Genomic DNA, 21,291 nt, shown 5'->3' with positions numbered 1-21,291 from the left:
ACATGAGATCAAACATACACTTCTCCCCAAGTCCTCTTTAAGTCTCTACACAGTGATTTTCTAGTTCTATCCATTTTCCTATAAAGGACGTGGCTTTTTTCTTCATTATGGCTGAATACTCCTTTAAACACACACACTACGCTTTCTTTATGCGCTTCTCTGTTGTGCACAATTAGACTGTGGCTTGCCCAATAGGAATAGTTCTACAATAAGTGTGGTGTTTTTATGGTAGGCTGCCTTAGGGTCCTTTGAATTTATACTTAGGAGTACTACAGCTGGATTAAACGATGGTACTATGTTTAGTTTTTTGAGGAACCTCTATTCTGATTTCCATTGTGGCTAGACCACAGTGAAATCTAAAGTAGACCAAATGAAAACACAGGGCTTTTTTTATCTTTAGCAACATCTGTTTTTCTCATACTAGCAATCAGCTCGCTACCTAACTTGTAGTTAAATGTAGCTATAAATGGAAGCTTTGACTTCCCCCAGAAGCCTTCCTTGCCAGAAGCACCAAGTAATGAGACTTCCAGTGGGACGCCCACTCTTATGCATCAGCATCTTCCTCCAGACACTTGCTTGACTTAGTAAAACAATGTAATAAGCGCAGTGGCTAAGAATCTGAAAGGTGTTAGCCCGGTGACATGATCTTTCAAACTCTCAGCTTTCTTGTTAATTAAAGGACTTATTTCTCTGCCTCTGCTCTGACGATGTCTCTAGCGACATAATCATTTTGTTCTTGGCACTAGCTCTCACTGAATAGTCTCCCAAGTGACATTCTCAGGGGTTCCACTGTACCCCCTCCCTTACCTCTTCCTTAGTACTATTGCTAATGTGACTTACTGCATTGTTTCCTTGCCTAGTTTTAAGTCTCTAACATTAAAAGAATGATTACTTTCTACTTTAGGTTTCTATATCCTTCATGGTTTCTATTTCCCCAGTGTGTGTATGTGTGTATGTATGTGGGGGGAGGGTATGTGGTATATGTTTCTGTGTGCATGTGTGTGCAGATTGGCATGTCCGTGTAAGGAGTATGTGGTATATGTGTGTATGTTTGTGTCTAGGTGGGCATGCCCATGCAAAGAGGAGAAGAAATTCCTGGTTTTCCTTACTGTTCTCCACAGTACTCCCCTTGAGACAGGCTTGAAGTTCACTGTTTTGGCTAGTCTGACTGGTCAGGGAGCTCCCAGGTTCTGCCTGTTACTGCTCTGGGACTCTGAGGATACAGGAGAGCATCGTTTTCAATGCGGGTGCTGTGACTTTGAATTCAGATCACTTCTAAGACGAGGACAAACTTTACACACAGTAATTACTGTCTTAATCGTCATAGTGGCTCAAAATAAAGGGAAAACATTGTTTCTAGATGCTTTTGTCTTACAGGACCCAGGCGAATTTCAAATCGTCACTGTACTGGTTGGGTTTGTGTGTCAACTTGACACAAGCTAGGGTCATTACAGAGAAAGGAACCTCAATTGAGGAAATGCCTCTGTGAGATCCAGCTGTAAGGTGTTTTCTCAACTATCGATCAATGGAGGAGGGCCCAGCCCTTGGTAGGTGGTGCCATCCCATCCCCCAGCTGGTAGTCCTGGGTTCTAAAGGAGGAAGGCTAAGAAAGCCCTGAGGAGCAGACCACTAAGTAGCACCCTCTATGGCCTCCTGCCTCCAGGTTCCTGCCCTCCCTGAGTTCCTGTCCTGACTGCCTCCAATGATGGACTATGATCTGGAGGTGTGAGTTAAATAAACTTTTTCCTCCCCAACTTGCTTTTTGGTCATGGGGTTTTATCACAGCCCTGACTAAGACAACCACTGAAATAAATCTGAGGATTGCTTTCAATCCATCATTAAACAGATTGTGGAATAATATAGGACCAGACTGTAATTCCAAAAGTTTGCCCCTCTTGGAAAGTCAGGACAGTGGGTTTTTGACTCCAGGTAACCATATTCCCTTTTCATAGGAGAACAGAGCTGAAGGCAGAGATGTGGCTCCATTAGTAAGTTATTTCAGCCAAGGCTTTCCGAGCCCAGCAGAGGAAGAGGCCTGGTGTCTGCTCATTTTCCGGGCTTCCTCTAGCCCCACTGTAGGCTTTAACCCCTCTTACCTTTACTTATACCTTACGCCAGATGTCAAAAATATTTCCATTCAGGTGCTTTTTGTCCCTTTGAAGGAGCCGCCTCTTTAGACGCAGTCTCCAGCTTTTGCCTGAGCTACCCGCGAGCAGCGGCGTGCTGCTGTGTACAGCTGAGAGTAGCGCGCTGCTGTGTTTAGCTGTCACAGTACTCCATCAGAGATGACATGGGAACACTCACCTTTGACTTTCACCGTCAGGTACTTGTAGTCCCAGGCGGCCCCGCAGATGACCAGACAACGGTACTGCCCTGAATCTCTCACTTGGACACTGGGGATGTGGAACGAAGCCTTCCCCAGGGGAAGCAGCTCTTCCAGCAGGGTGGCTCTTTGACTTTGTGAAGAAGTATCGTTTTCTACCTTCTGCAAACTGGCTCTTATTCCTTCTAGCTCGGTGCATTCTCTGCGGTCAAAATCACACTCCAGGCTCACACTGCTGCCGAAGTCTACGGTGTACACCTCCTTAGGGGCTGTCACCGTGAATAAAGCTGCAAGGGAGGCACACAGCTTGCTACTTTTACGTCACGTTTCAGTTCTCCTGGAATGAGAGTTGTGCTCCGTCCCTCCCGCATCTTTTGGGAGACCCTGGTCATTCTCTGGGCTCCTCTCTTCCCTAACCCCCTCTCTTCCCTTCCCTTATCCCACATACAAACAGTGGAGTTCTTGCCTCAGGACCTGGAGGTGGTTTTCTCATCTGCACATTCCCACCCACACAGCTGATCCCATGTCCTGTTTCTCCTGAACAGCAGGAGCGTTTGATGGATGGGCCTGCTTGCCCCCAACAACGTCTCCCACTAGCTCCTCAGTGTTCTGCAGTCAATCCAGAGCATTCTCTCTTTTTGGGACCAAAGTCTTCCCTTAGGCTGTCCTACCATTGAGATCTGCCTTATTTATTATCGTTATAGTCCTACCACCTGGGCTGATTTTCTTTAGTTTGTATGAAAGCAATTTTTACCTCTCTTTGCCAAATATCATCACCTCTAACCAGTGAGAGTAACGATACCTCTCATATCTTATGAAGCTCTTAGATACATTAGTAGCTCATTTAGTCCCCCTGAGAGCCAGGGAGATGGGCACCATTCCAACCCCTCCCCCTTTAAAATGAAACAAGGCACAGAGTGGTTAAACTACTTGCCTAAGAGTGCACAGCTAAGACTGGTCCAGGATTTCTCAAGGTTTCACACACTGTTAATCACCAAGTCATAGGAACCCAAAGAAGATGTTCACTCTCTTGGATCAAGAAGATCAAAGGGGAAAAAAGGAACTACTTTTAACTACTCCAGGTCAAGTTCCATGCAAGGTACTTCGTAACTATATTACCTAATACTACATCTGAAACATGTATGGTCATTAAGATTTTATAACTTTGTTCAAAGACATTGGCTCCAAGAATACAGTTAATATGGTTACAGTTTAGGGCCCATTGATGTTTGACTTGAAAGCTATAGTTTCACAGTGTTTTCCAAAATGTGAGTGTGGTGCAAAATCAAAGCCTAAGGGGATTGAATTATTTAGAGAGAAATTTATTCCCCTCTCATTTTGATTCCAATCTGTCATCCACATATTTTCTAACTGGACTCCATTCTTTTGGAATGAGTATTTCCTCTTTTGCTAGGGTAGGGAGCTCCTCGGAAGAGGACTAGCATCGGCAAGAACTTAGTAGGACTGCTTTGTTTTCAGTGTTTGCTTTTGTCCCCAGCCTCAGTTTTACTAGTGTGTTACTACCTTTCTGCCTGTACAAAGTTAGTTTGCTTTTTAAACGATGAGTTGACTTAAATAGCTCTGACAGAGCAGAAAGAGTAGGCAGTGTTTGCATGTAGAGATTGTGGGAAACTGTATGTTACATCCTTCAGTAATGAGTGGGTATCCCAATGATAGAAGTATAGAAAGACAGGGAAATTATTTCTAAACCATCACAGAAGATTGGGTTGAATTATTCTCCATAGATCTCTTTCATCATTAATACAAGAAAATAATCTGATCATCAAATATCTGTGGGCTTTAAAAAATATTTTTGTTTAATGACAGGTGGTCTTGGGTTCAAATTCCGACAATACCAGGATTCGTTAGGGACCTTTGACATTTAGCTTCTATGAATCTGTCTGCATGAGGTAAGTACCCATCTATTGGTTCTGTGGGAAAATCTAAGCAAGGTGGACCGCATATATACCACCCATGTCTGACAGCTAGCAGGCACTCAGAAAATGTCCTTCCAGGAGATGTTTAAGTCTTGGGAAAGTAGTAATCCACATATGGGATGTGTAGTCCCCTTCATAAGCCAGGATAGTCTGTCCCTCCCTCCATCCCTCTCTTCCTCCTTTCCTCCCTCCTTCCTCTCTTTTCTTTCTTTCACTGACAGGGTTTTGCTATGTATCCGAGGCTGGCTGTTAACTCATTCTCCTCCTGCCTCAGCCTTCTGAGTCCCCAGATTCTAGGTGCCCAGCACACCTGTGGCATACTAGGATATTTTAGTTAGTGGGAATGGTTGTCCAGTCCCTGGCCATGGTAGGAGTAACTTTTGGTTTTCTGATGATTGATGGTTCACATTGCAATTCACTTTTAGATCATCTTTGGTTAAAAGACAGGGCCTTATTACATAGTCCTATATGGTCTTGGACTCAAGCCTTTTCTGCTTCAACCTCCAGAGTGCTAGGGTGGCCAGGGTGTTCTGAGATGACTGGGGTGACTGGGGTGTGGCAACACTCAGTTTGCAAGCCTCTTTTAATTCACATTTTTTCCCGAACTTCTGAACTTCCATTATCCTTCAAACCTTAAAAGTGAACAAGACTGTTTGCTTTGACATTTTCCTAGTAACTAACATATTAACCTCAGCTATGGAGAATCAGGGAGGGGCAGGGGAGAGTGGTGAACAGGAGACCCCAAGCCTGGCTGTGTTCACTCCTCCCTGGGATGTACTTTACAAGAGAGCATCCATGGGCTACTACCATGGGCATTTCACTCAGTGATTTGCACAAATGAGCTTTACCCAAAGCGGTTGGACAGTCTATTGCCTCCGTCCTCTGCCTGCACTACAACTAGAACATCAATGCACATTTTACACAGATCTGTGGTACGGAGAAGACGCACACATGCCCATGGGGCCAGGAGCGAAGCTCTAAGGTGTCTGCTTCTATGCAAAACAGTGTAAATCATGCATGCCCTTGCTGGATCAGGCTGAGAAGACCCTGATCATACTAGTAAAGGATGCTGTAGTTCAGGAATTCCTGTAGGAATCTATTTTGTAGCCTCCTTTGCATGCTAAAATGACAAGTTCTTATGAACTTAGTGTTTAGATCCATTATTATGAGAATAGGGGTGATCAATCTTAATTTGATGGGATGTTGAAACACCTGGGTTGTTCATAGTGAGGCTGAACTGAGCAGGGAAGATCCACCTGGAATATGAGTGACATCATCCCACGGGCCGGGATCCTGGGCTAAATAAAAAGCGAGAAAGTTAGCTGAGCACCAGCATCTGTCTCCTTCTGCTTCCTGACTGCAGATGCAATGTGACAGATAGCCACCTCACCTCTGCTGCAGCCCCTTCCCCACCACTATGGAATGTGTCCTCTCAAATGGTCAAACAAAATAACCCTTTCTCCCTCAAGTTGCTTCTGCCAGACTGTTACTTTGGGTACAGCCAGAGAGAAAAGTGGCTAAACCAGAAATCATGTCTGAATCCTTCACTCACTTATAACTAAAAGATACTTTGTACCAAATCCACTCTGTGGGGATGGAGGGGTGGGGAGGAATCATAATTATTAATTATTCATCAAAAATACAGTAGCTATTTTCTGAGCATTTAGTTTAGGAATTTACTAGTATTAAGTACATTCTCCCCTTTTTAAATTACAGATGTCCAAATGGAAAACAAGGAGAGAGGTGGAGAAAGGGAGAGAGAGGGGTGTGCAAGGAAGGCTCACTTGTGTGTCTGAGTAACTGGATAGATTTGGAAATGTGTTGATGGATAAGCTGTTTACTGCTCTACAGCTTCTTCTCATGAGAGAGAAAACCTGTAACTTCCTCTGGAACTCCCCTGTTATGACAGCAGAACTTCCCCCATCCCCTGCCCCAACCCTTTATAAACATATGGCTTCTCTTTTCTTTTCCACCCCACCCCACCCCCACACCTCGCCGAATAGATGCCCCAACCTTTAAAATATATTTTACCTTTCAGACAGCTGACATTTTGAGGGGTGGGGAGTAACATTCACAAGAGGAAAGAACAATTAACCGACATAAACCATGAATCATAATATTCACAATGACTGAGGGTTGTTATCTAGACTAATTTTGCCCTGGTTATAGCTTCCACGGCATGCAAAGCTTTGGGCTTGATTGCTCATAGGATGGGTAGTTCAGGAGATGCAACATATTTTTGAAATTCTACAAACTTTTAGCTTTTTGTGAATCACAGAGGAAATGAAACCACTTATAATGGGTTCTGTGCAGAATTCTTTCTCAAGGCTGTCTGTCTGCGTGTTAGAATAACCAAGCAGAAGGCCTCAGCTGGCCTGACACAGAACCTTCCAGGACACTGCCTACAGCCACTCAGTGTTGTTTTAACAAAATGCCTGTGTGCTTTATACTGAGGTTCAAGATTCTGGTGGTAGAGGGTCCAAGAAGCTTGGTGCCACCATACAGCTCTGCCTAACCTGATGAAGAAGCAGAAAGGGATGGCCACACTTTTGGGGTAGTTTCCCATTATAACTACCCACTCTTTAGAGACAGATGTCACTCTTATTAGTGTGGACATTTGGGATTTAATTACCCTCCATTAGACCCTACCTCTTAGAGTTTACAACACTGCCCTGGAGGTCAACCTTTGAGGAAAACATATCCAGACCATAGCAAAGACTTTTTAAAAAATGCTAATGCCCAAACCATAAATTGGGTTCTTTAGATGAAGTTATTATTGGGGTAGAGCAGATGCTCATTTTGCAATTTTTCTGGGAGCTTCCACCTTGCAGACAGTATTGAACAAGTCTAATTGGACAGACCAAACATCTGCATTTGCAAACACCGATTACCCTCTTGCTGTGTGAAATGCTGCTCTCAGCTTCACCTTAGCACTCGTTAGAAGTGCAGTGCCCCAAACGTAAAGACTCAGGATCTGTGAGGCAGACTTTGGACACTGGTGTAACTGGGGAAAGAGTGATAGTTAACCTTTGTCAAATACAATGATCCCAACACTAAAAGGACTCTTCTATCACCCTCTGTTTGGTCCTCTGTTAACCCTCCACAGTAGGAGATACTGTCCTTTTTTTAACAGGTTTGAAGAACGGTTTGCTTAAGGCCAGTGAGTGGTGGCTGTGGAAACGGAAATGGAATTTATCTCTAGCTATACTTTGCACTCACCTCTCTGCTCCAGTGACCCTACCAGCTACTGCCAGCATTTAAGACTAAGGCAGGTAAACTTTTGGCTTTGTGGTAAGGTAACTGTTTTGTCTTACATTTCATTTGTGGTGCAGTAAACAAATTAAGTTTCAATCTAGAACTGAACTTCCAATGCAATCAGACAAAGGACATCCACCCAATTTAGATAATTTGGGAGTTTTTTTTTTTTTTTTGAGGATCCTGAGGTCAATTTAGCATTTTGTTTGCAAACAGGGCTTGATGACAGCCGCCACCTGTCACATCTTCAGGAAACACAAAACAAATCATTTGCATTATCTCCCAAGATAGTTTCCTCCTTAGGCTAATTTTGAACTTCTTTCCACTGAACAACAGAAATTTACTTTTTTTTTTTTTGCCTTGCTATACTGTGTACTTAAAATGTGAGATGGGACTAGAAGGCTTTTCACAAAGCCTCTGCTCTTCAGAAAACTATTCTGTGCGTTAGGCTCATGCTCTGTTGCTCTATGTGTGAGCATTGCCTAGGACACCCTTCACTGTGGAAATCCTACCCTGGCCAGGGTCCATTCCTTTGTTGTCTTACTTCCTTTCCCCATTGCTGAGACAACATAGCTGACAAGAAGCAATGTAAGGAAGAAAGGGCTTGCCTTGGCTCACAGTCTGAAGGGGTACAGTCCTTCATGGCAGGAAAGGCATGGTAGCAAGAGTGGTCACACTGCACCTGCAGTCAGGGTACTCATTTTAACTTACTTTCTCCCTTTTATTCAGGCTAAGACGACAGTCCATGGTGCAATGCCACCCACACTCAGGACGAGACTCTCTTGCTCAGGGTGAGCTAAAGCTTTCTGAAAACATTCTCAAAGACACACTTAGAGGTATGCTTTTTTGGTGGATCTGAATCTCAAGTCAATTATCAATATTAGCTATCATACTCATATTTAGCAACGGTCGTTGAAAATCAGAGTGGGTGTGTCCTGCACCAGAGCACCGCAAGCAGCATCATGGTCTAACTCTTCCTCTCCACCCCTATCTGCTTCCACCCACATCTGGAAGATGGAGGGAAACCTCAATGATACAAAGTATTGGTTTGTTTCTGTCTACGACATAACTATAAAGGTAAATACTGTTAAGTGTATCTGGATTACAAGATAGTTTTAGATTTTGCAATAAAAGACAAAAAAGTAAATCAACTGTAAAGTTACAATAATCAAGAAGAAGATACTCACAAAAGGTGGGGCACATGCCATGGGTCAAAAAAGAAAAAGAAAACTTCTGCTGTTCAATGGGAAGCAGTTCAAAATTAGCTTAAGGAGGAATCAATGGACCTACACAAATATGAACTCTTGGTTTGTGACAAAGAGTCAAAGGTGTTTCCCTCTGAAGAAAAGACCTAAAAGAATAGGGCCAGAGTGAATGAGTGTCTGGTGCCTGCACTGAAGCAGTACTGAGAGCCAGGCATAAGTCTTCGGGGTTAAAAAACAAACAGAATCGGTCTTTTGTGTCAAGAGAGAATGCCAAATCTTTTTTTTTTAAGATTTATTCATTTATTATATATAAGTACACTGTAGCTGTCTTCAGATACACCAGAAGAGGGCATCGGATCTCTTTACAGATGGTTGTGAGCCACCATGTGGTTGCTGGGAATTGAACTCAGGACCTCTGGAAGAGCAGTCAGTGCTCTTAACCACTGAGCCATCTCTCCAGCCCGAGAATGCCAAATCTTTAGCTTTATTCACTGAATATATACTCCCAGTTCGCCGGGTGGAAAATTCCAGGAAGCACAGTGGGAAAAACCTGCTTCAGGTCTCAGGAACAAAAGACCAAATACATGCCCCAAATTTACTGGGGAGAAATCCAGGAAGACCAGCCTGAGCCCCAGGAACAAAGACCGAGAACAAAAGACAGGAACGAAAGGACCATTGCCCAGGTGTACACCTGGGTGTGACTCTAAGGGACCAGGGCATTCCTTTGTTAGGAACAAAAGGCTTCTACGTGCATCAGCAGGGCTCAGCAGGGGTCAAACTCTGCTGGGGACCCAGGAGGGGCCAACAAATGAGCTGTTGCACCTTCTACTCGCAGCCCCTCCCACACCCACTCCCTATAAACACTGACTCAAACTTGATTCCAAACCTAAATGTAACATGAACAGTTATGAGATAGTCAGAAAAGAATCCTTTCAATTTGAGCTGCTGAGAGGTCCTAGATTGGGAGTCAAAAGTGTTGGACATGAAACATGACACCCTTAAGTTAGACCACAAGGAGTAGAGTATCTCAGTGAAGACTTGTTGAAAGAATGGAAACAGGCTGAGAGATAATATTCATAAGACACCTGATAATGGACTTATATCTCAGATAAATAAGGAACACTTAGCAGAAAACAAAGAGCCCAATTAAAAATCATTAGATGATTTGCATTCACAGTTTAGAAAAGAAGATAAATGGTTAGACAGTAAACACATTAAAATGTGCTTAACATCATTGGTAACTGGAAAACCAAAAGCTATAACCACAGTAAGGTATTTCTATGCATCTGGAATAACAAAACAATTTCGCTACCAGGGCTAACTGACACTCTCAGATATGGCCGATGACAATGTAAAGTTGGTATAACATCGGTGGGAAGGTCTTAGAATTTCCTATACATTTATTTATAATGGCCATAGGGTCTAGAAATTCACTGTAGCAAATAAGTAAATTAAAATATATGTCCATGTAGAAACCTATTTGCAAACATCTAGAGAAACTTTATTTAAAATAACCAGAAATGGGAAATAGCTCAAATGTCTTCCAACTGGGAAATGGACACCCAGCACACCCCACTCAATAACAGAAAGACAGATAAAGACAGCAACATGGATGAAGCTCAAATGTGTTACACTAAGAGAAAGAAGCCAGATAGCAAAGAGTATCTACAGTGTATGCCGTATACATGTGTGGATATTATCACAGTGAATTCCACTAAGCAATATAATTAATATGTAAATAATAAAAAATAAGTAATCACATAAAGGCTAATCTAATCCCATTTTGATTGTGGAGGCCATTATATGACCATGTATTTGTCAAACTTTTTAGGGAAAAGGTGAATTTTACTGAATGTAAATGTAAATACTTTTAATATGAAATGTTGAAAGAACCTAGCTCAAGTATCAGGATGGCGCGCCCCAGGAAACACCGATCCCGGAGGAGCCCCCAAATGAAAGATCCCCGAAGAGACCCTTATTTAAGTCTCGGGAAGTCGCGGACCCCAGACACAGAGAGACCATTTTGGATGTAATAAGCAAAGGCGAGGTTTATTACAGAGATCTATTACGGAGATCTCCAGGCTGACACGAATCCCACGCAGGAGACAGAGGTGTCGACCCAGACTTTTAGAAGCAAGGGGTTTTTATAGGGTGAGGAACAGGGGGATGGGGAGAGTTGGCACGGCTATAAGTGATTGGCTCATTCAAACATAGCAGTGAGATTACAGCACAGCAGAAGAGTACATGCTGACTGGGGCGTTCAGGATTTTAGAAGCCAGGGGCTTATCAGGGTTTGAAGGACACTTGGTTAAAGTGTGACTCTGAGTAAGCTGGGGGAGGTGCCCTCCTGTCAAATGGTTTACGAGTCAATCCCGATAACTCAGGCTGGTTCCTGCATTCCTTTTCTTTATCTTTATGGTCTGTTAGTCCGGGCGGGGCTGCCTGGACTTGCTTTTCATAGTGTTTAGCCCTGAGTCTGTGAATTTTGAAACTTATTCTTTTAACTTCATATTTTTAAACCTTAAATCTGTATAATTTTCCTTTCAATGTATCGCTAATTCTGTTAAATCTTTATAGATAGTATATATTGACATTCTTTCTACACTGGCAACAGCCAGGAGTGCCTGACTCTCTATAAAAGGGGCTGCTTCCCCCTCCTTGCTCTCATGCTCTTGCTCTTCTTACTCCCTCCCTCTTTTCCCTCTCTGTCCTTTCTCTCCCCATTTCCCTCCCTCCCCTCTCTCTGCACGTTCATAGCCAAGTCCTCCTCCTCCTCCCTCCTCCTTCACCACCTCCTCCTCCTCTCTCTCTCTCTCTCTCTCTCTCTCTCTCTCTCTCTCTCCCTTTCTCTGTTTCTTCTCCTCTCCCCATGCCCTAAATAAACTCTTTTCTATACTATGCCATCACCATCGTGTGGCTGGTTCCTCGGGGAGAAGGGATGCCTCAGCACAGGCCCACAGAGGCACCCCCTTCCCCTACACCATACTGTGCCTCCATCAAACATATCCCTGGCTTCTTTATCTTATTTTTTTTTAAACGCAACAGTGTATCTACAGAATATATGTAAGGAAAGAGTTGATAATTAATGGAGCATGAAATCAGAACAAGTCAGGTTTCTCTAGTCTCGCAGGGCTACACTTAACCCAGACACCGAAATAACTGCAGTGCCCATCAACTAGGTGATTAAACTATAGTACGTTCAGTGAAATATATAGTTGCTTGAAACTTGGGTTTGCTTCCATTTGCTGGCTTGGAATCTACAAAGAACGCACATTGACAGAGTGCTCTAAAAGATTCCTCTTAACAATCTGCAGCCAGTCATTTTTATGAGGATCAGGGCAGAAACCATGAGCAGGGTTTTGAGGAGGTTTTGCTTGGACTGTAGTAGCCTGGTCAACACTCTGGGGGTATTTCCACCAGTGTTTGGGCATGTCGGGCTTGTGTCTGTTTCATGTGGTTTTCAGTGTCTGTGGCATATCTTATAGCAGGATGATTCATAGGAGAGTTGTTAAAGCAATTCCTGTAGGTAAAATGAGCATCCAGGAGCCCACCCCTCATCTAAGAACCTGTGACTAATGACACCCTACTGCCTCCAGAAACCGATACTGAGTCTTGTGCTTCTCAAGGTCTTGCTTGTTTCAGCTTTACCTTATTATTGAAGGATGCTCAAGCAACAGACATTGTGCTGTATGTCATCTTTCTGGGCTTTTCACAGATGGGGCAGCTTGTTTGTGATGCCGATAACAATGTATCCTTGTCATTGACCTTGATTCCTCTAACTATTTTTAGAGCATTAGGAATGTCGTCACTCTTTATCTGTAATGACTAAAATCGATCCGATAAGGGTTAGATTCAAACTTAAGGACAAAGGCTGCCTTAGGCAAACACCAGGTGGAATTCAGGATAACACCCTGTTCCAGGAAATGAGGTGGCCGCCCTTAGCAGGAGTCCTTCATCACCCCCACTGCATGCCAAAGATATTTCCCCACCAAGGGCCTCCAAAGAATTCAAAGGACAATAGGAGGCCACCAATGAATTCAAAAGGTAATAGGCCCCACCAATGAGAAATAACCAGCTCAAGCTGTAACCTAAAGCCTATACCCTGAAACAGTATAAAGGGTGTAGGCCTTTGTTCTTCAGGGTCACCTCTGTTCCGGGTACAGGGTCACCCCAGTGTACTAGATCATTAAACCTCTTGCTTATTGCACCGATCTCCAGCTTCATGTTTTCGTGAGTGGGACTTCCTGGACGTAGGGCTGATCGGGTCCTACATAAGCATTAGTTTTTTGAATTTAAAAATAGAAATGTATGCATAGAGGGTAATGAGGAATCGTATCCATGTGACTCCTGTATAGGAACTGTTTTGTTCGGGGATGAATGCAGGTCAAGGGCTACACACTTAGCAACTGAGGAAGTGAGGTCCTCCTTCTGAATACCGTAATAACCCGGGTAGTCTCTCAGACAATGACTATTCTAGCCCAGCTACCCTCTGGCTCTTCTTAAAGCTCGCCTATACTCTTAAAATTGTATTTTGTCTCTTTGTAAATGACACCTGAATGCTCAGTTCTTATTTAAAAGCCTGGACAGGTAATGAGCAAGGATACTATAGATCTTTTTATCCCCATCCCAGGCCTTTTCCTTTTCAATCACCATTTAATAACAATTACCACTCCTCGGCTTTCTTTTCTAGGTGACCCCGCCCCTGCCAATAGCTTCCTAAGAAACCAAAATACCTTAATTAGAAAGACACATAACGATGGAGTTAAAACGCACAAGATTAGTGTTCTAATTTAACTCTCATTTTAGTTAAAATCTTCTGCAAAGAAAGAGCAGAAAGGAATTCCAGGTTTATGGAGTGAGCAAAATGTGCTGTTTTTATCAATTCATCAACATAACTCATTACACATATTTTTTTTGTTTATGAAATGCTCAGAATACGCATTAAATATATCTCACACTTTAAAACTTATGTAAAATTCCCATCCCCAGTTAGACAATTTGCAGATTGCCTACCATTATACAGTACTGTTAGCACTATGAGGGGGAAGGGGCAGAAAGGACATCAGCGTTTGCAAATCTTTCACATGCCACCTAGTAACTAACTATGTCATCTTGGGCACATAAAAAACAAAAAAAAACAAAAAAAAAAAAAAACCTTCCCATGTCTCACCCTCTCTACTGACCAAATGAGTGTCCCGAAGATTGAACAAGACACGGAACCAGGGGTTGGGGATTTAGCTCAGTGGTAGAACGCTTGCCTAGCAAGCACAAGGCCCTGGGTTCGGTCCCCAGCTCCAAAAAAAAAGAAAAAAAAAAAAAAAAGACACGGAACCTGCCTTGCACAGTGTTTGCCACATCTAAGCCCTCTTGTGAATGTAAGCATACCTTGCTTCCCTATATCCTTCCGGCTCCCTTAACATATACCTCAGAGCTCATACAGACTGTAATTGCCTTGTGCTGCTTTTCTTAAAAGAAACAGTCCTTCCTCTCCAGAAAGATTCAGTGAGGAGTGGGGAGATGGGGGTGGGTGGATGGAGGGCAACACAAACAAAACACAAAACTAAAACAAAACAAAATAAAACAAAAACTAGCCGCCCCTGTTTCCCTAGCTCTTCCTTTCTTCCCTAAGCCGCCCATGGGGGTGGGGGTGGAGTGGGATGGGGGAAGGAGCATGGATTGACCCCCTGGACAGGATGAGATGGGAGGAGACAGCCACTTATCAACAGGTTATCCAGTGCCAAAGGACCACTTTCTCCATGATTCCTCTCAAGGAAAGCCTTGTGCTTGTGCTGTGGCGCATCCGGGCCCTTAACTCTCCAACTGCTGCTTTTTAAAACCTCCTAGTGTTCTCTTGGTACTGCAGCCCTGACCACACACCAGTGATCTGAAACACCTTCCCCAGGGAAACAATCAATTCTGAAACTGCTTTCTCTCTTCTAAACCACATCCTCCACTAGATGTCCCATCACCAAGTACAAAGACCTAGCCCTCGGATTCAGTTTCATCGGGGCTTTATTGTCTCTGTGTTTTCAATTCAATCCACATTATGGTATTAAATGACCAGTGGCTACGCCATTGCTTGCTAAAAGAACTCAAATGAGTAACGAAACGCTCTATGTTTGCCTCAGTCACTCAACCCAATAGAGGGGAAACAGGTAGCTGCTTAGCACCTTACGTTAAAGAGAACTGCCCTCTATGTCCGTTCAGACACGTGCTTTATTGCAAGCATTGGGGGGTTGGGAGAGATTGATCAATATTCCCAGTTTCTGCTTCTACAAGATGGGGACCACCAACCCTGGAAAGCATTCTTTTCTGCTACTTGAAATATCCAGTAACCACACTCCCTCTCAAAGAATACCCACAGACACTCATTTCCAGCTTTGGCTAGGGACCGCCCCCTGCTCACCATTCCCAGGCCCCTCCCATGGCCCTTTCTTACCTGCTATGTGATGAAGTTGCGAGCTCAGGTTCAGTATCAGCAGCAGGAGCAGCATGGTCTGTATCAATCTGAAACAGACAATTGAGAGTCTCCGGGCTCCGTGCACTTTCTCAGTCTCCGCCAGTTTAACTCATCCCAAGAGCATGGTAATGACTCAGAATCAAATCTTGTGGGAGATGCAGGTGACAATGGAGTAGCAGAGACAAGAAGAGAGCCCGTGGGTTCCTTTTCTGGAGAAGAGCTTATGCACAGCAAGGAGGAAGAAGGCACTCTTTCTGAATTCAAATGAGCTGCTCTTTTTGCTTCTCGCAGGGCCTTTTCTGGAGAGCAGGATGAACAGCATCAACACCACCCCCCCCCCCCACAGTGGCGATCATCCGGATCCTTGCAGGCCTCCCACTTCACTTCCTAAAGTTCAGTCAGTATGAAGATCTTGAACACCAGCCTTGTTTACCTAATGGTAAGCCATCTTCTCTAGCTGGACTGGAACTTGCAGAGGAGAACAGGGCTCAGGAGATCAGGGCTGGTGTATCAACATGTACTGGTTGATAGAGCAGGAAAACGGCAAGCTTTTGAGTGCTACGACCCAACGTGCCTGTAGTGTGGTTTGTCTCTTAATGAGTTTTCTAATTATCTTTTAAATTACCTTTTTGTGTGGGGGCTGGGGGGATTGAAACAAAATCTCATATTGTCTAGGCTGGTCTTTATCTATATAGCATAGGCTGACTTTGAACTCCTGATTCTGTTTCCACTTTCCAAGTACTAGGATTATAGGCAAGTGTCACCGCGACTGGCCCACTTTTTATTCTTTTGAATACATTAAGTGGAAGTAGTCTTTATTACTTATCTTAAGATATACCTCGAAGAGGCTTATTAAAGTCTGCATGCTGAAAATGTTGACCTCCATGTTATAAAAACCTTATTGGCTAACTATTGATTGTATAAAACAATGGATTTCATCGTAACTCTTCACACATGTTTATGTGTTGATTATGATCATTCCAACTTACTATATCTGCCACTCCCCCATTGTAGGAAGCCGTATTGGATTTGGGCCTGGCCGTTTTGTGACTGTATAGCTCAGAATGCCTACGTGACTCTTGGCTGCATGGCCACAGATGTTCAACCTTGAAAGGACTGTCATAAAGCCTTGAGATTGTTGGACAAAAGACTCTCCCATGAATTTACGGCACAAGAAGATAACAACCACGGGATGCTTCAGCCCGAGCAAATACCAGATGTCTCCTGAGCAAACACGAGGTGTCTCCACTGCATGACCTCTTCACCTCCTGCTATCAGAGTACCCTCGTCCCTCCTTCCTTTGTGTTTCACAAAGGTCACTCCTCCTACCTGAAAGCCTTAAAAGCTGTAACACTCACCCCAATAAACGAGATCTTGGCAACAGAACTTTTGCTTGGTCTCCTTCTTCTCTTCACCCCCATTGACCTACAGGTAGAAAACCTCTTCGGGACCCTGAATAACTGGACCCGCTGGACGGGTCACCCCATCTTCTCATAAATACGAACATATTTTCTATCCATCTATCCACTAATGGGCACCTGAGTCAGCAGCCTAACGTGGTTACTATGAATGGTACAGCAGCAATAAGCATGGATATATAAGTGTATTTTTGAAGCTGACTCAGATCCCATTGGGTATATTCTGAGGAGGGGAACAGCTGGATCATATGGTGGTCTGTAGAAAGCCTGTGGGGGCCACTTGCTTCTAGATACTTGACAGGAGTTTGACATTATCAGGACCAAAGAAATAAGGTCGAAGCAGGAATCTGACTTTGGGCCTAAATTCAGGAAATAGGCTCTGATTAAGAACATTTACTTTTGAGTTAATGCAAAGCCCAGAGCAGGTTCAGCGGAAGCACGTGTGGCAGTCCTTTTGTCTTGGTCATCCTGACCAGCCCCTTGAAATGTGATTACAGGAGCCTTGCTTGTTCCTTGACCCAGAACTGATCTTATTATTCTGCATGTAATTAAAATGGTATAAAAGCAGATTGGAAAATCAAACATCTGCTTCAGCCTCAGAACTGGCTGGAGTCATGTTAAATGTTGTCTAATTGCCTTTTTTTCTTTTTAATCCTCACCCCTGCCCTGGATAACCTGTTGACTGACTGAGATGGCTTGGTGGAACTAGTTTTAGTGTTTTAAGGATATCCACACCGATTTCCACAGCGGCTGTACTAATGTATATCCCCATTAGCAGAGTACAAGGGTTAATTTTGCCGCATCTTGGCCAGTGTCTAATGTTTTGACAGTTCCTTGCTGGTGGCCATTCTGATTGGATGGTGGGGACAGTCTGTGTTCTATGAGAGCTCTCGGACCTGCCAGGGATGGGAGGTGCGACAGGCCCTGCTCAGTGCAGTTCCATCTCTGTTTCGCTTCTGACCTCGAAGCATCCACAAGGTAGCCACGTTTGAAGACCTGTGGAAAGGCAGACTACTGTCAGCGCTTCTGTCTTGAAAGGACTTGAGACTTTATTAGCCAGGGTAAGCCACATGCCTCAGTCCTGGGAAAGCAGAGCCAGTAAGCCTGTGGTGGCTTCTCTCTGGAGCCCCAGCAACTTTATTTGCATTTTTAGAAGAGGATGCTGCTTTGGTTAGAGAACAGACTGCTTTTCTCAGCAGGAGTCCATCTGTTTTCTATCAGGATCAACTGCTTGTGTTGACATTTCATATAAATGACACTGAGCAACCCTTGACCTTTTGTGGCTTGCTTCTTGCACTGAGCATGATATCAAGATTTGTCTGTTGTGCAGCACACATCAATACTTCATAATGAGATGTTATTCCATTGTATAATAAGCCAAATTTGTTTATCACTTGCTAACATTTTCTCATAAGAACTAGATCCTATTTAGTTGTCAAAACAGATTGACAACTGCTAGGATTATGGGAAGAGGAAGGGGAAGTGGGAATCTCTCTAAGTGGGTATGGTTCCTCCTTTTAGTGGTAATTTAAATTTGCCAAATTAAATAGTGGTGTTGGTTACCCAACTCTATGTCTATACTAAACAGCTCACTGAATTAATGTCATCAATGGACAGATCATGAAAACATAAACTGAGGCACAATGATACTAACAGAGGTTATGAATCAAATGGACTTAATAAATATCTACAGTGTTGGTATCAGGAATTGCCTTTAGAGTGACACCTTTGGTCACTGTTGCCATGGCAACATCCATACATTCCCAGAAAATCTTTTGGCTCAATTCACACCTCCACCTGGGAACCTTTACTCACATTCCAAATGAAAGGCAGATTCCCTGGCCTCTTGCTCTCTTTTCTTTTCTTTCTCTCACCCCTTCCCCTTGTCTCGTTCCCCCATTAAAATCTTACCACATGGAATCATGTTGGTGTTGGTTTGGTGTGCTCTTTCCCCATGAGTGAGGTCAATATCTGATATTATTAACAACTGATATCTGATATTAATAACAACATACAGAACAATTCACCCTAAAACAGAAAAAAATATATCTTCTAATCAGCACCTCAAGGTACCATCTCCAAAATTGACCATATAATCAGACACAAAACAAGCCTTAACCAGAAGATTGAAATAATCCCATACAACCTATCAGATTACCATGGACTAAGGCTGGTCTTCAACAACAACAAAAACAACAGAAAGTTCGCATACACATGAAAGCTGACCAACTCTCTACTCAATAATGACTTGATCAGGGAAGAAATAAAGAAATAAAAGACTTTTTAGAATTTAACAAAAATGAAGGCACAACATACCCAAACTTATGGGACTCAATGAAAGCAGTACTAAGTGGAAAACTCATAGCTCTGAGTGCTTCCATAAAGGAATTGGAGAGAGCATACACTTACAGCTTGATGGCACAAAACTGAAAGCTAGAACAAAAAGAAGCAAATTCACTCAAGAGGAGTAGGCAGCAGGAAATAATCAAACTCAGAGCTCAAATCAACAAAGTAGAAACAAAAAGGACTATACAAAGAATCAACAAAACCAGGAGCTGGTTTTTTGAAAAAGTCAACAAGATAAATCCTCAGCCAAACTTACCAGAGGGCACAGAGACAGTATCCAAATTAACAAAATCAGAAATGAAAATAGAGACATAACAGAAACTGAAGAATTTCAAAAAAATTATCAGATCCTACTATAAAAGTCTATACTTAACAAAATGGAAAACCTGGATGAAATTGACAAATTTCTAGACAGATACTGTGTACCAAAGTTAAATCAGGATCAGATAAACCATCTAAACAGTCCCATAAACCCCAAGGAAATAGAAGCAATCATTAAAAGTCTCCTAACCAAAAAAGTCCAGGATCAGGTGACTTTAGTGCAGAATTCTGTCAGACCTTCAAAGACCCAATACCAATACTGTTCAAACTACTTCATAAAATAGAAACTGACGGAACTCTACCCAATACATTCTATGAAGCCACAATTACACTGATACCTAAACCACACAAAGACCCAACAAAGAAAGCAAACTTCAGACCAATTTCCCTCATGAATATTGAGGTAAAAATATTCAATAAAATTCTTGCAAACTGAATCCAAGAACATATTAAAACAATCAATCACCATGAGCAAGTAGCTTCATTCCAGGGATGCAGGAATGGTTCAATATACAGAAATCCATCGACATAACCCACTATATAAACAAACTCAACGGAAAAAAAAAGGACCATCTCATTAGATGCTGAGAATATATTTGACAAAATTCAACACCCCTTCATGCTAAAAGTATTGGAGAGAATAGGAATTCAAGGCTCATACCTAAATATAATAAAAGCAATATACAGCAAGCCAATAGCCAACATCAAACTAAATGGAGAGAAACTTGAAGCAATCCCACTAAAATTATGGACTAGACAAGGCTGCCCACTCTCTCCCTACCTACTCAATATAGTACTTGAAGTCCTAGCAAGAGCAATTAGGCAACAAAAGGAGATCAAAGGGATACAAATTAGAAAGGAGGAAGTCAAGATATCACTATTTGCAGATGGTATGATAATATCCATAAGTGACCCCCCAAAAAAATCCATGAGAGAACTCCTACAGCTGGCAAACAACTGCCGCAAAGTGGCTGGATACAAAATTAACTCAAACACATCAGTAGGATAAGCAGACTGAGGAAGAAATTAGGAAAATGACACTCTTTACAATAGTCACAAATAGTATGAATTATCTTGGTGTGATGCTAATCAAGCAAGTGAAAGATCTATATGACACAAACTTCAAGTCTCTGAAGAAAGAAATTGAAGAAGTCTTCAGAAGATTGAAAGATCTCTCATGCTCATGGATCAGCAGGATTAACATAGTAAAAATGACCATCTTACCAAAAGAAATCTACAGATTCAATACAATCCCCATCAAAATTTCAACCCAATTCTTCACAGAGATAGAAAGAGCAATTCTCAAATTCTTCTGGAATAACAAAAAAACCCAGGCTATCCAAAACTATTCTCAATGATAAGAAAACTTCTGGGGGAATCACCATGTCAGACTTCAAGCTGTACTACAGAGCAATAGGAAAAAAAACTGAATGGTATTAGTATATTGACAGACAGGCAGACCAATGGAATAGAACTGAAGACCCAGAATTAAACCCACATACTTATGGTCACTTGATCTTTTGCAAAGAAGTCAAAACCATCAAGTGGAAAAAAGACAGCATATTCCACAAATGATGCTGGTTCAACTGGAGGTCAGCATGTAGAAGAACGCAAATTGATCCATTATTACCTTGTACAAAGCTCAAGTCCAAGTGGATCAAGGACCTCCACATCAAACCAGATGCACTAATCTAATAGAAGAGAAAGTGGGAAAGAGCCTGGAACACATTGGCACAGGGGAAAATTTCCTGAACAGAAGAGGAATGGCTCAGACTCTAAGATCAACTATAGACAAATGGGATCTCATAAAATTGAAGAGGTTCTGTAAGGCAAAGGACACTGTAAATAGGATAAAACAGCAGCCAACACATTGGGAAAAGATCTTTACCAATACTCATTGGATAGAGGACTAATATTCAATATATACAAAGAACTCAAGAAGTTATTGTACAGAGAATCAAATAACTCTATTAAAATTGGCGTTCATAGTTAAACAAAGAATTCTCAATTGAGGAATGTGGAATGG

General features: G+C 42.6%; 1 protein-coding gene and 1 long non-coding RNA gene across 4 annotated transcripts in view; one reads left to right on the top strand and one right to left on the bottom strand.

Annotated features, from left to right (window-relative positions):
- The window catches only part of Pdcd1lg2 (programmed cell death 1 ligand 2), a 64,994-nt gene that overhangs the window by 30,808 nt on the left and 12,895 nt on the right, over positions 1 to 21,291 (bottom strand). The window contains 2 exon segments of one of the 3 annotated variants that reach the window (NM_001107582.3): positions 2,305 to 2,610; positions 15,160 to 15,227. In NM_001107582.3, coding sequence (NP_001101052.2) covers positions 2,305 to 2,610; positions 15,160 to 15,214 — 361 coding nt within the window. In that variant the 5' untranslated portion in view covers positions 15,215 to 15,227. 3 annotated transcript variants of the gene reach the window in all.
- On the top strand, positions 15,486 to 16,563 carry LOC134485218 (uncharacterized). Its single transcript, XR_010063226.1, has 2 exons — positions 15,486 to 15,619; positions 16,195 to 16,563. It is a non-coding gene; the product is annotated as an uncharacterized LOC134485218 (long non-coding RNA).

This window comes from Rattus norvegicus, chromosome 1 (assembly GCF_036323735.1).
Source record: "Rattus norvegicus strain BN/NHsdMcwi chromosome 1, GRCr8, whole genome shotgun sequence".
Taxonomy (NCBI): Eukaryota; Metazoa; Chordata; class Mammalia; order Rodentia; family Muridae; genus Rattus; species Rattus norvegicus.
Note: the sequence above shows the minus strand (reverse complement) of the source record. Positions and strands in the feature narration are given on the sequence as shown.